The sequence below is a fragment of the Sus scrofa genome, chromosome 6, assembly GCF_000003025.6.
Source record: "Sus scrofa isolate TJ Tabasco breed Duroc chromosome 6, Sscrofa11.1, whole genome shotgun sequence".
Lineage (NCBI taxonomy): Eukaryota > Metazoa > Chordata > Mammalia > Artiodactyla > Suidae > Sus > Sus scrofa.
In genome coordinates this window covers 27,527,734-27,541,700 of record NC_010448.4, presented here as the reverse complement: position 1 = coordinate 27,541,700, position 13,967 = coordinate 27,527,734, and the positions used below count along the sequence as shown (strand labels likewise).

At 42.6% G+C, this 13,967-nt stretch overlaps 1 protein-coding gene across 1 annotated transcript in view; it reads left to right on the top strand.

Moving 5' to 3' along the window:
- The window catches only part of NAE1 (NEDD8 activating enzyme E1 subunit 1), a 28,602-nt gene continuing 16,193 nt past the window's right edge, over nt 1,559-13,967 (top strand). The window contains exons 1-8 of the mRNA XM_021094010.1: nt 1,559-1,708; nt 5,431-5,534; nt 5,617-5,677; nt 6,847-6,877; nt 8,149-8,220; nt 8,443-8,522; nt 9,240-9,349; nt 11,835-11,944. Of these exons, the coding sequence (XP_020949669.1) occupies nt 1,656-1,708; nt 5,431-5,534; nt 5,617-5,677; nt 6,847-6,877; nt 8,149-8,220; nt 8,443-8,522; nt 9,240-9,349; nt 11,835-11,944 (621 nt within the window). The 5' untranslated portion in view covers nt 1,559-1,655. The remainder of the gene's footprint in view (nt 1,709-5,430; nt 5,535-5,616; nt 5,678-6,846; nt 6,878-8,148; nt 8,221-8,442; nt 8,523-9,239; nt 9,350-11,834; nt 11,945-13,967) is intronic.

The following is a 13,967-nucleotide window of genomic DNA, read 5'->3' as shown; positions in this document are numbered from 1 at the left end:
ATGACAAGCTGGGAGAGTCTCATGCCTCTGTTTCCCATCAGTTGTGTCCATGGGGCTGGGTAGGGACCAGGGAAGTCGTGAGAGGGTGTGCCCCCACCCAGTCCTGGAGACAGCACCTAGGGGGATTTACACCCATCATCACTGCATCATTACTGTCAAACTGTGCCCCTTCCCTTACCCATCCCTGGATGGGTTGGGGTGGAGATCTGTGCACATTTTCGTTTTATTTCAGGTAATTATTAACCTGAAGATGCCTCTAGAGTCTGGAAGATAGAGGGGAAGGAATATCCTCATCTCTCTTCAACCCCCTCTCCCCTTCCTGATGGGGTAAGCCCCCTTCCCTGGCACTCATCCCCACAGGGATGGTTCTTTTCAAAAAGTGGAGGGCTTTAAATTCTGCCTTGTTTTTATGTTCTCAGTCCTCACGACTTGGCCGCTGCTGATTCTCAACCCCCCCCCCCACTCCCTACCCTTCACCTAACTCCTCCCCACGCCAACTTCCTTTAATGCCTCCAGCCTGTTATGGCTTCTCTGCCTCCCAGGGATGACACCTGCTGTTCCTCTGTTTAAAACATTTTTCTGGGTGTTCTGTTGTGGCTCAGCTGTAACAAACCCGACTACTATCCATGAAGACTCAGGTTCCATCCGTGGCCTCTCTCAGTGGGTTAAGGATCTGGCATTGCCGTGAGCTGTGGTGTAGGTCGCAGACAAGGCTCAGATCTGGCATTGCTGTGGCTTTGGCATAGGTGGACAGCTGTGTCTCTGATTGACCCCTAGCCTGGGAACTTCCATATGCCTCAGGTGCAGTCCTAAAAAGACAAAAAACAAACAAACAAACAAAACCCAACCAACCAAACAAACAAAATTCTTCCTTGCCCACACCAGATGAATCAATAGTCCTGGAGATGGGGAGTGGGTGGTGGTCCTCTGCTCACCTCTCAGCTCCCAGCTTCCCTCTGCCTATAGAAGGGACCACATTGTCTAGTGGGTACATGTTTACTGTCCCTCTCCTGTCTTGGGGCAGTGATCTCCCCCAAAACAGAGCCCCAGACTTACTCCTCTTTGTATCTGCAGCCAGAAGAAGCTAGCTCTGCGGTTTGAAACAAGTCCTCAGCGTGGTCTTGTTGCATGAGGGGATGCAAGAAATGAGTGAATAATAATGATCATGATAATCAAAGTTATTGTTCAGGCAGGATTTTTTTGTGAGTCTTGTTCTATGTTGTCAAAATCTCATTAAAGGCTAATAGAACAAACACTGAAGGAGACTCATTTATTCCCAATGCGCAGAGGAACAAACTGAGGATTTGAGAGGGAAAAGAGCAGATCTCACAACAGGTAGGTGGTTAAAATCTAAATCTGCCTGATTTGCAAGCCTAAGTTCCCCCAAACTGCCGAGCGTGCAAAGTCACGCACTGGCACATTACTGCTGCTGGTGCACTGGGAGGAACTGGACCACCATCATCTCCCAGTCTGAACCTTGGCAGCGGACGCCCGGGTACATAGGCGACGCATGCGCAGCTGCGGTAGTGGCGCCCCCTGCGGGCGACGCGCTGGAGACAGCGGCGGCGAAGGGGCCCCCAGTGCGTCTGCGCGTTCTTGGAGGTGCTGGCGGTTCTGGGTAGTAGCTTGGCTGTTATACTGGCGCCGGCGCGACCATGGCGCAGCCGGGGAAGCTGCTCAAGGAGCAGAAGTACGACCGGCAGCTAAGGTGAGCCAGGGCTCACCGACTCGGGCGGGCCAGCGGGTTCCTTCCTTCGGGGCCGGGCCTAAGAGAGCGGGTGGCGCAGTTGGGCCTCCCTCAGGCCTCCCGCCGGGCTGGGCCGGGCGGTGCGGGGCTCGAGGAGCCGGCGCTCCAGGTTCGGGCCTGGGACCCGCGGTGCTTCTCGAGGGCGGGGACTCGCCTTCCCCGAGGGGCGCGCCCGCCCGCGCGCCACGCGGTGTACAGGTTGAGGTGCACGGTCCCAGCTGCAGCGGGGTCGCTGGGACCGCAGCCGGTTCCGCCTCGCAGTGCTCAGGCTCCTCGTTTTGCAGAATCAGGGTATCAGGAACACCCTAGGCCGGCCGCGGGGAGCGGCCCCGAGTGTTGGGTATTGTTCTAAGCCGGCGCTGTCCAATGGAAATGTAATGCTAGTCTCCCGTGAGCCACATATGTAGTTAAATCTTTTCTAGCCACATTAAAAAAAGGAAGAGGAAACAGGTGAAAGTAATTTTAATAATACACGTCATTTAACCCAGTATATTCAAAATATTACCTTTTTAATCCATAATCAATATAATTGAGATGTTTTACATTTTTTTCATTCTGTGCTCGAAGTCCAGCAGTTTACACTTCCAGCACGTCTCAGTTTGGAGTAGCCTAATTTCTAGTGCTCAGCAGTCTTATGTGGCTAATGGCTACCTTAATGGACACTGCAGGTCCAAGCTATCTGGCTGTTCTCGGCTACTTCCTCTCCCTTGCCTTTTCTCCTAACACTCCCCATTCCTTATTTACTGAGTATCTTCTATGAGTTAAAGTAGAGGAAGTAACACAAATGTTTGGTCACCCTCCAAGCCAGAAGTTAGAGTATATTTCTAAGGACTCGAACTCCCATTTGTACCTACTGCTTAGTGCTGTTTTAGGGGCTTTGGGCATACATTTTTTTTTGACTTTTTACTTTGTTATTTTACCCTGCAGCTCTGGCAATGCCAGAATCATTCACCTGCTGCACCAGGCTGGGGATTGAACCCCTGCCTCTGCAGTAACCTGAATTGCTGCAGTTGGATTCTTAACTTACTGTGCCACAGCAGGAACTCATGGACACTCAGTTCTGAGAGCAGCCATTCTTTCTGGTTTATGGATGGGGAAATTAATTGAGTCTTGAGAAATTCAGTACCTTGCCCAGAGTCTCCCATGTACTTGAAACCAGGATGTGAACTCAGGCCCTTCTGACTTTTTCAGAGCTGGCACTGTCTGCTCCCAAGCTTCTGGAGAGAGAAGCAAGGGGGGCAGAGCCGTTGTAACCAATTTGTGTTCTCTTGTAATCGCTTGGAGGCCCTTGTGTTTTGAATGCAGGTAGAACCATACATGACAGAGTTGAGAAGGTACTTCAGATTCCCAAGTAACTGTAACAAGAGAGTTTTTGCTGAGTCCAGTCCATTTAAGGACCAAATTTTACTTTTCGTAGTGATTGGTTTTGAAGTGTCAGGGGACGCAGTCACTAGCAAAGTTGTGCAGCCCTTCTTCCTTAGGCCAGCAAGAGACTAGAGAGGACTGAGTTCTTGTTTGGGCCCTTTCTTTCTTACAATATGTTATCTAGAGATGCACCTGGAGAATTCTCTGAGGTTCACTCTCTACCCGACTATCTATCAGTCAGCTGTGTCAGGTATCTTTTGTGTGCCCTACTTTCATAGAAAAAATCCAGATGTTTCCAGTCTGTCTGGTTCTTCTAGGCTATTGACAGATATTTATGATTTCTTACCCTGGGCAAAACACTGAACCGAGCAGTGGACTCCAGTAGTGAACATAGGGAGTAGAATGGACAGATGGATGTTCAGCACATAAAAAACCATATGAGGAGTTCCTGTCGTGGCGCAGGGGGAACGAATCCAACTAGGAGCCATGACGTTGCGGCTTTGATTCCTAGCCTCTCTCGGTGGGTTAAAGATCTGGTGTTGCCCTGAACTGTGGTGTAGGTCACAGACGCAGCTTGGATCCCATGTTGCCATGGCTGTGGTGCAGGCTGGCAACTGTAGCTCGGATTGGACCTGTAGCCTGGGAACTTCCATATGCCGTGTGTATGGCCCTAAAAAGCAAAAAAGCCCCCCCCCCAAAAAAAAAGGCAAATGAGGCAGTTGCAGTTGTGATATGCTCTGGAGGACATACAGGCTACAGAGTAAGAGGGAATCTGCTTTAGATCAGGTGACAGGGAAAGCACATTAAAGTCTGTCAGTCTTCCAGGCTGTGAAATTTTTCTAATGATTTAGGCTCCTCCTTAAATTTCTATACTGACAAGAAAAGATACATTGGTAGTAGGCTTTCAGGGTGAAGGTAACAGGTTGGCCCAGCTGTCATGATGCATGTGTGATCATGTACCTTGCCCTGGTAATGATATGCTGGTGTGAAACAGCTTATAACATATGTTTCTAATCCTTATTACATCTTTCCATTAATGTGTGCATTTATTAATTGCTATTAGAATGTTCACTGGGTATTAAATTTTATTTATTTTTGTTTTTTTGTCCTTTTATTGCCATATCTGCGGCATACGGAAGTTCCCAGGCTAGGGAATCGGAGCTTCAGCTGCCCACCTACACCAGAGCCACAGCAACGCTAGGTGAGACATGGCTGCGACCTACCCCACAGCTCACAGCAGTGCCGGATCCTTAACCCACGAGTGAGGCCAGGGATCGAACCCATGTCCTCATGGATTCTGCTGAGCCACGACGGGAATGCCTGGGTATGTTTTAAAGCACTCCTGTAGAAGTCATTGTGAAGGCTTTTCAGTTTTCCTGGTAAAGCTTTTTTTCACTCTTGAAAATTCATGGTGATAAGTCCTATGTCAAGATCTTAAATACACTAGAGGTGCGGCTGTGGTACAGCGGGATCATGGCATCTCTGCAATGCTGGGATGCAGGTTCAATCCCCAGCCCAGCACAGTGGGTTAAAGGATCTGGTGGTGTCGCAGCTGTGGCATAGGTTCCAACTGTGACTTGGATCTGATCTCTGACCTGGGAACTCCATATGCCATGGGGTGGCCAAAAAAAAAAAAAAAAAAAAATTCTGTATCCCTATAACTTAAGGAGAAATTAAATAGAGAACAAAATAGATTTTAAAGCTGAGACACTTCCATTTTTTTTTTTTGGTCTTTTTAGGGCTGCACCTGAGGCACATGGAAGTTCCCAGGCTAGGGGTTAGTGGTTGAATTGGAGCTGCAGCCGCTGGCCCACATCACAGCCACAGCAATGTGGGATCCAAGCTGCATCTGTGACCTACACCACAGCTCATGGCAATGCTGGATCCTTAACCCACTGAGCAAGGCCAGGGGTCGAACCCACGTCCTCATAGATACCAGTCAGGTTTGTTACCGCTGAGCCACGACGGAACTCCAAGGCACTTCTTTATTGTTGATGAATATAAAGATTTTCTGTTCTGTGAGTTACCTGGCATGAAAAGATTAACGGACTAGGAGCTGGAAGACCAAGTTTCTAGTTCTGATTTGACCCCTCTTTAACCAGGCCAGGCATCAACCTGAGTCTTAGGTTAGTCAGCTATATAATCCCCATAACACCTCCAGCTGTTCCTGTCTCACATGTTTACCATGGTTGTCACATCAGTTATTCTATACAGTAATGCTTTAAAGATCAAAGATCACCGTTCAAACAAAAAAGTTGTATTTTTCATGAGAGTTTTTAAAATATTACATTTGTCTTTTTTTTTTTTTTTCTTTGTAGGTTGTGGGGTGATCATGGGCAAGAGGCTTTAGAATCTGCTCATGTATGCCTAATAAATGCAACAGCCACAGGAACTGAAATTCTTAAAAACTTAGTATTACCAGGTATTATTGTTTTGTTGTTATAAATTTACTTCTTTAAGGTTTTGAGCTGGAACTATGTCTTGACTGATGTTTTGTCTCCCAGGTATTGGTTCATTTACAATTATTGATGGACATCAGGTCAGCGGAGAAGATGCTGGAAATAAGTATGTTCTATTCTTTTCAAATACGTGCATGTTAGGGAAGGCCCTGCACTGTCATAGGAGAGCAAGGCCTAAATCCCATCTTCACCTCCTCAATCAGGGGGACTTGACTTTCAGATGGAAATAATCCCTATGCTTAGGATCATGTCAAGGATGAAATGAGTTAAGATAGGTAAAGTGCTAGCCCAGCATCTGGCAAATAGGCAATTAGTATTTATTGTTGGTATTAAAGCAAAAGGGTAGTCATTATTCCTTTATTTGTGAAATCTGGATACTTCCTTGCATTGATTCCTAGATGTTAGTATATAATTAACAACAATTGTATTTTTGGATTATAAGAATAATAAGAGCCATGTTTTATTTGTGGTGTCTTTTAAATTTAGTCCAGGTATATCTCTCCTTATACTATGCTGTCTCTATAGAAATGCTCTTTTAAAGATGGCCTGTATGTTGTCTATTAAAGATCACATTTAGACTTTCAGGGTATTCCCAAATGTGGCTTTCAAGCTTACCTACCTTTCCAGGGACTTGAAGTCTGGGATTTCTCATTATATTTGTCAGTAAACAACAGCAATGATTAAATACAAGGGAAATAAAAATTTAGTTCATATTGAGCTTTGTTATCTTTTCTTTGGGTGGTAGTATAAATTTCACTGTCCATAACACAGCCCTTTAATTGGTACTTATAAAGAAAAAGTCCTTTTATCTTTGCTTACCTGGTTGGTTTGAGTGGGCTATAATAAGAATAAGGTTTCTTTTTCTTATGGAGCCACAGAGCTTGTGCTCCCATGGTACCCTGACTCTGATCAGCAGCCTCAGATCTGGGTCTTGGGACATGATGAGAGTGTATGTGAGAGGAAGCCTGAATAAATCCGTTATAGTTACCTGCAAAAGCAGACTGTTCAGTACAGCATGTCCCAAGTGTAATCTTTGGTAATCTTTGGTTCTTGGGAATGTTAATAGTTGTTAAATGGGCAGATGGATTCTATGGTCAAATGAGTTTGGGAAATGGGTCAAATGAAGTTAAATATTTCTTTAATATAAGGCTTTAATATCATGTGTATCATGTATATTACGAATTTCCAAAACTATGAATGAAATGCACTTGGAATTGCAAATAACCTTTCTTTTATAGTCAGAGAAGCCATGAAATTTTTTTTATTCTATTTTAGTTTTTTCCTTCAGAGAAGCAGTATTGGCAAGGTAAAAAGTCAGTTTTTTATGGAATATAGTTATATTTGAACATCTAGCAATTCCGCTATGTTTTGATTAAAAAAACTTTTAAAAAGCTTATTCTTTCTCTGAAAAAAAGTTATCTCATTTTTGTCTGATCTTGTAAATCTTTATATGCTTGGTAGCTTAAGAACTTATAAGTACTCTTTGTGGTTTGTTTGTCTGTTTTTTGGTTGTTCCCCGGGTATGCAGAAGTTTTGGGGCCAGGGATGGAACCCATGCCACAAGCAATGACCTGAGCTGCTTCAGTGACAACACCAGATCCTTAACCCAAGACCTCACAAGAGAGCTCCCTATTTGTGTTTTTATACTGAATCTTGCATTAAAGCTAAGTCTTGGGAGTTCCCTAGTGGCACAGTAGATTAAGGATCCTGAGTTGCCGCTGCTGTGGTATGGGTCGATCCCTGGCCTAGGAACTTCCACACGCCGTGGGCATGCCCCCCTCCAAAAGCTCAGTCTTAAGGGATATTAATGTTCATAGTTTGGAGTATTTTGGTTAGCAAGATTTTTAACCAAGAATTAGTCAAAATGTCTCTTATTTTTGTATTTTATATTAAAAAAATCTTATAAAGTCATATTAATCGACTTAGTGTAATATTTTGAATGGAAATGACTGTTTCTTTAATGATTGACCTCTCTTGTATAGGATCTTAGATGTGGGAGGTTAGAGTGAGTTTAAATTTGACTCAGAACATGTCTGCCTACTACCCAGGGTTTCCTGGTTATTTGCCTTATCAGAATAGTAGAGTTCAAGTAATGCAGTCATTTCAGAATTCTGAATAATAATGGTTTAGATCTGTTTTTAAAATTTTTTTTGTTTGTTTTACTTTTTAGGGCCATACCTGCAGCTTATAGAGAAAGTTCCCTGGCTAGGGGTTGAATCAGAGCTGCAGCTGCCCGCTTGTGCCATAGCAACGTGGGATGAAAACTGTGTCTGCAACCTACACCACAGCTTAGAGCAAGGCCAGATCCTTAACCCACTGAGCGGGACCAGGGATTGAACCCATGTCCTCATGGATACTAGTCGGGCTCATTTCAGCTGAGCCACAATGGGAACTCCGGTTTAGCTGTTTTAAGTAATATTCTCGTTTAGTCTCACTAACACTATGATAAGCAGAGTTGTCATATCTATACATGGAATTTGGATTGTTTTATACTGTGTTTGCCTAGCTTGTAAATTAGCGGGTTACAATTCAACCAAGTTTTTTCTAATTCAAGTCAAATGCTTTGTTTTTCAAAAGAACCGAGCTCAAGCTGCCATGGAATTCTTACAAGAACTGAATAACGATGTCTCTGGGAGTTTTGTGGAAGAGGTATATATGTATACACATTATTATCTTTGTGCAGAAATATAATTTTCAGTAATTCAGAGCCCTAGGGATTTAGAATTTTGAATCTTTATATATTTATGTTGAAAGTTGAATTATTTTAACATTTTGTCTAGCATGTTGCCTCACTTGTTCTAAACTAGCTTAACTGTTTCTGTCATGTTTAATATGATTGTGAAATTGTTGGATTTTTTTTCCCCTGTTTAGAGTCCAGAAAACCTTCTAGACAATGATCCTTCATTTTTCTGTAGGTTTACCATTGTGGTTGCAACTCAACTTCCTGAAAGGTAAATTTAAAGTTAATTTGTTTTTATTTTAATCACTTATTAGATTTGCATAGTTTTGTTTTCTCTCTGGACTCTATGGTCTTTAAAATTCTTAAACACAATAGAAATCTTTAATAAGCCGTTGTAACTCCAGCATTGAAAAGATAGGGAAGAGAAAAATACAGAGATGTGAAACTTTTAAAAAATATATTTAAAACAGTTAACTTGAACAGTGTTTTTTTTTTTTTTTTAAGTAAAAAAAACTGGTTAGAATTATGGAGAGCATTTTGGGGTGTATACAAATATAAGCATTTTCTTCTTTGTTATGGAAATGTTTAGGAAGTGTCTTTCAGTAACATCCTCCCTAATGAAAAGACAAGGAAGGCTTAGAGTTCCCGCTGTGGTGCTGTGGGTTTAGGATCCAGTGTTGTTGCAGCTGTGGTGTAGGTTGCAGCTGTGGCTTGGATTCAGTCCCTGGTCCAGGAACTTCCATATGCTACAGATTCAGCCAAAAAAAAAAAAAGAAAAAGACAAGGCTTTCATATCCCTCTAGTACAAAAAATATACTTGCTTTGAGATTGCAGCCTTGCTTTTCAGCATATCTTTGGCTTATGTAAATGCAATAGATGTATCTTTGCATTTATTATTTAGTAAGAAAGTTGCGTTATTTTAAGGCATTTTCATGTTTGGCACATACTCATTTGCTCATGTTCTTATCTACTGTGCCTTTTTTTACAGTACATTACTACGTTTAGCAGATGTCCTCTGGAATTCCCAAATACCTCTTTTGATCTGTAGGACATATGGACTAGTTGGTTATATGAGAATCATTATAAAAGAACATCCAGGTAAAATTGTTGCATGTATGGGGCTTTATTGGTTGCTTTAGCCATAATTTTAGGAACTTGACAATTTGGAAATCAGTTTTAAATCACAGAGTAAATTTATAGCAGTACAGCTCTGGTTACAGGTTCAGAGTGGCAATCAGAATCAGTAGGCTTTGGAGTTCCTGTCGTGGCGCAGTGGTTAACGAATCTGACTAGGAACCATGAGGTTGCAGGTTCGATCCCTGCCCTTGCTCAGTGGGTTAAGGATCTGGCGTTGTCATGAGCTGTGGTATAGGTCGCAGACGCGGCTCAGATCTTGCGTTGCTGTGGCTCTGGCATAGGCTGGCAGCTACATCTCCGATTCGACCCCTAGCCTGGGAACCTCCATATGCCGTGGGAGCGGCCCAAGAAATAGCAAAAAGACAAAAAAAAAAAAAAAAAAAAGAATCAGTAGGCTTTAATCTTAATATTTCCTTTCCTTAGCATTACAGAAGCATACAAAGCAGGAGATATAACTATAGCTTCATCTTATTAGGAGACCCAGCAGCTATACAAGTACCCAGCCTTTTTTGCCTCCTAACCATATAGGGCATGTATGGCTGCCATAGGTGAGAGCCAAGGTATGTGGTCACACTGGCACAGAGAGGTCATGCCACCTTTTCCTCACCAGTTTTCTGTTCCATTCCTATACAAGCCTTAGGCTCCCAATTTAGGTATAATTCCACACAACAAGCAAGGCATTTACTTAACTACTGTTCCAAGGAAACAGTGTTATAGAAGACTGAAGTCATTGATAGTCAGGCTTGCATCAGCTTAGGTCCTTTTACTTATAAAATTTTAATATTAAATCATCATAAAATTTTCATTCAGTACTCATGCATTGCTCTGAGCCAAGTACTCTGCTAGTGCAATGATAGTCACTGGCATTGGTAGCATCACTGAAGAGTGGTATCTGCTTGGGCAGATGAGGATGAGCTTTTGGCAGTGGTGCAAGGTCATTTAAGAGTTGTTAAGTAGGAGAGTGACAGGGTAATAAGCATTTTGGTGGTGTGGACTTTTTCTTTTTTGCTTTTTAGGACCACACCTGAGGCATATGGGAGTTCCCAGGCTAGGGGTCGAATCGGAGCTGTAGCTGCCAGCCACAGCCACAGCCACAGCAACTCGGGATCTGAGCCTGTCTGTGACCTATACCACAGCTCACAGCAACACCGGATCCCCAACCCACTGAGTGAGACCAGAGATTGAACCTGCATCCTCATGGATACTAATCAGTTTGTTTCTGCTGCACCACAACAGTAACTCCTTTTTTTTTTGGCCATGCCTGTGACATGCAAAAGTTCCCATGCCAGGGAGCCAACTGATGCTACAACAGGAACAATGCTGGATCCTCAACTCTCTAGGCCATCAAGGAACTCCTAAGCATTTATTTTAAATGATTACTTTGAAGCCCAATTGAAGAATGCATGGATTCGAAAAGGCAAATATTGGAGGCAAAGGTTGTTTTTAGGAGATTTTCAGTGGTCTAGGTGAGAGTCCCTAACTGAGGGCAGATGTTACAAGGATGTGGAAGAGGTGGTAGATGGTAACGAAGATTAACATTGCTAGCTGTGTGTCTGCTTTTATGTGCATTATTTCATTTAATCTTCCCCAATCCTTATAAAGTAGATACTCTTTATCTGCTTTTTATAAGAATGTTGAGGCACAGAGAGATTAAGTTATTTTCCTAAGGTCACACAGCTAACAATTGATAGAACTGAGCCTAGCTTAAACACTTATTGAAATTACACTTTCCATATTCCCTTATGTGGAGAGCTGTATTCGAAGTGACATCAGAATGTGGGGAGTGACTGATAGGGCCAAGGAAGCTTGAAGTCAAGGATGACCATCACATTTCTAGGGAAGAGGTCTTAGGTAGGTGGTGATGCTGTCTATTGAAGACCACAGAAGGAGGAAGGGTAGGTTGTTAGGTGCTATCTGAATATGTATTTTTACCTGTTTTGATCTTTTTCAATTTTGATCTTCTTCAATTGTATTAACAAGAAACTAATACACTGAAGGAATCTTGGTTTTACTTTTATTGAAACTGTAGTCCTCTTATGATTTGTGCATTTAGTAAAATGTAAATTCATGTATATATTTACACTTAACTAAGTAAACAAAACAAAGTGAAAAATGTGTAGGCCCTATGCCATTTAAAATTACTTACTTCCTGGAGTTCCTGCTGTGGTGCAGTAGGTTAATGATCCGACTTGTCCCTGTGGAGGTATAGGTTCGATCCCCAGGCCCGGCGTAGTTGGTTAAGCATCCAGAATTGCTGCATATGTCACAGCTCCAGCTCAGATTCGATCCCTGGCTCGGTAACTTCCATATGCCACAGGAACACCTGAAAAAGAAAAATAAATAAATAAAATAAAATTACATATTTCTTAGGTTCTTATAATGCAGTATATTACCAGCAGTATCACTAAAGAAGTAAGTTTATCTTTTGGGATTATTTATTTCACAGTAATTGAATCTCATCCAGATAATGCATTAGAGGATCTTCGACTGGATAAGCCATTTCCTGAACTGAGAGAGCATTTTCAGTCTTATGATTTGGATCGTATGGAAAAAAAGGTTGGTAGTATATGTGACCTTCCATTTATAGGTAGATTTAAAACCTTTTTTTTTTTTTTTTTTTTTTTTTTTGTATTTTTGCTATTTCTTTGGGCCGCTCCCGCGGCATATGGAGGTTCCCAGGCTAGGGGTCGAATTGGAGCTGTAGCCCCTGGCCTATGCCAGAGCCACAGCAACGCGGGATCCGAGCCACGTCTGCAACCTACACCACAGCTCACGGCAACGCCAGATCGTTAACCCACTGAGCAGGGGCAGGGATCGAACCCACAACCTCATGGTTCCTAGTCAGATTCATTAACCACTGCGCCACGAAGAGAACTCCTTAAACCCTTTTTTTAAAATATATATTTTTGAATTAAAAAGTGAGGAAATAGGGAGTTCCCGTCTTGGCACAGTGGAAGTGAATCCGACTAGGAAGCGGGAGGTTGCGGGATCGATCCCTGGCCTCACTTAGTGGGTTAAGGATCCCGCATTCCCGTAAGCTGTTGGTGTATGTCGCAGACATGGCTTGGATCTGGCATTGCTGTAGCTCTGGTGTAAGCCAGCACCAACAACTCTGATTAGACCCCTAGCCTGGGAACCTCCATATGCCACGGTGTGGCCCTAAAAAGACAGAAGACAAAAGAAAAAAAGTGAGGAAATACTATAAATCTTCATATTCCTGTCATCCAGGTTCCATAGTAACGACATTATACCTAATTTGTTTTAAATATATCTATTTTTTTCCCCCAAATTTAAAAACCTTTTTGCTTTTTTAGGGCTGCACCTGAGGCATGTGGAGGTTCCCAGACTAGGGTTCTAATCAGAACTGTAGCCGCTGGCCTACACCACAGTCACAGCAACATGGGATCCGAGCCATGTCTGCAACCTATGCCACAGCTCATGGCTTAACCCACTGAGCGAGGCCAGGGATCAAACCTGCAACCTCATGGATGCTAGTCAGATTCGTTTCCACTGAGCCATGATGGGAACTCCCTAAAACCTTTTTTATTGAAGAAAATTACATTAGCTGAACATAACCTGTGTGATCAACACCCAGGTCAAGAAATTGGACATTAACATATGTTAACCCAGAAGCCCTCTTCATGGCCCTTTCCTAAATAAATATATGTATTTTAAAAATAGTTTGAATTTAGGTGGGTGTTTGTTGAAATTGACTCCTTTTGAAACTTACTTGTGTTTGAGAATTACCAAGGCAACCACATATTTTGTTTTAGAAATCATGATATTTATAGCAGACCATACACTTTAAGGAGTATAAATACATTTTCCTACCTACATGTTAATTAAAATTCAGGTATTTGGTTCATCAGAAAACATAGAAATGATCCTTTTTCCTTATTGTAGGATTTATATCTGAAATAAAAATGTTTGAGCTTGGAGTTCCTGTCGTGGCACAGCGGAATGAATCCAGCTAGGAACCATGAGGTTGCAGGTTTGATCCCTGGCCTCACTCAGTGGGTTAAGGATCTGGCATTGCCATGAGCCATGGTGTAGGTTGTAGACTCAGCTTGGATCCCAAGTGGCTGTGGTGTAGGCCTGCAGCTGTAGCTCTGATTCAATCCCTAGCCTGGGAACCTCCATATTGCCGCGTATGTGGCCCTAAAAAGGAAAAAAAAAAAAAAATAAATAAATAATATATATATATATATATATATAGTTGACTTTAATTTTTTGGTAGCAGTCTCTGAGACTGGTTTATTAATGGTAAAATGGAGACAGTCGTTATCCTGACATGACAGTCATAGACATACCTGCCATATTAAGAGTAAATTGAACAGTGCCTCTAAAACAGTGCCTCTAAAACAGTGCCGGATCCTTAACCCACTGAGCAAGGCCAGGGATGGAATCCGCAATCTCATGGTTCCTAGTCGGATTCGTTAACCACTGAGCCACAACGGGAACTCCAAAGCAGTTTTTTATTCACCCAGTTAATTTCCTTCTGTTCGTTATTCCACATATATTGAGGGATGTAAATATTTCTGAATAAATATTGTTGAATTTGTTGAAAATGATATGGTAT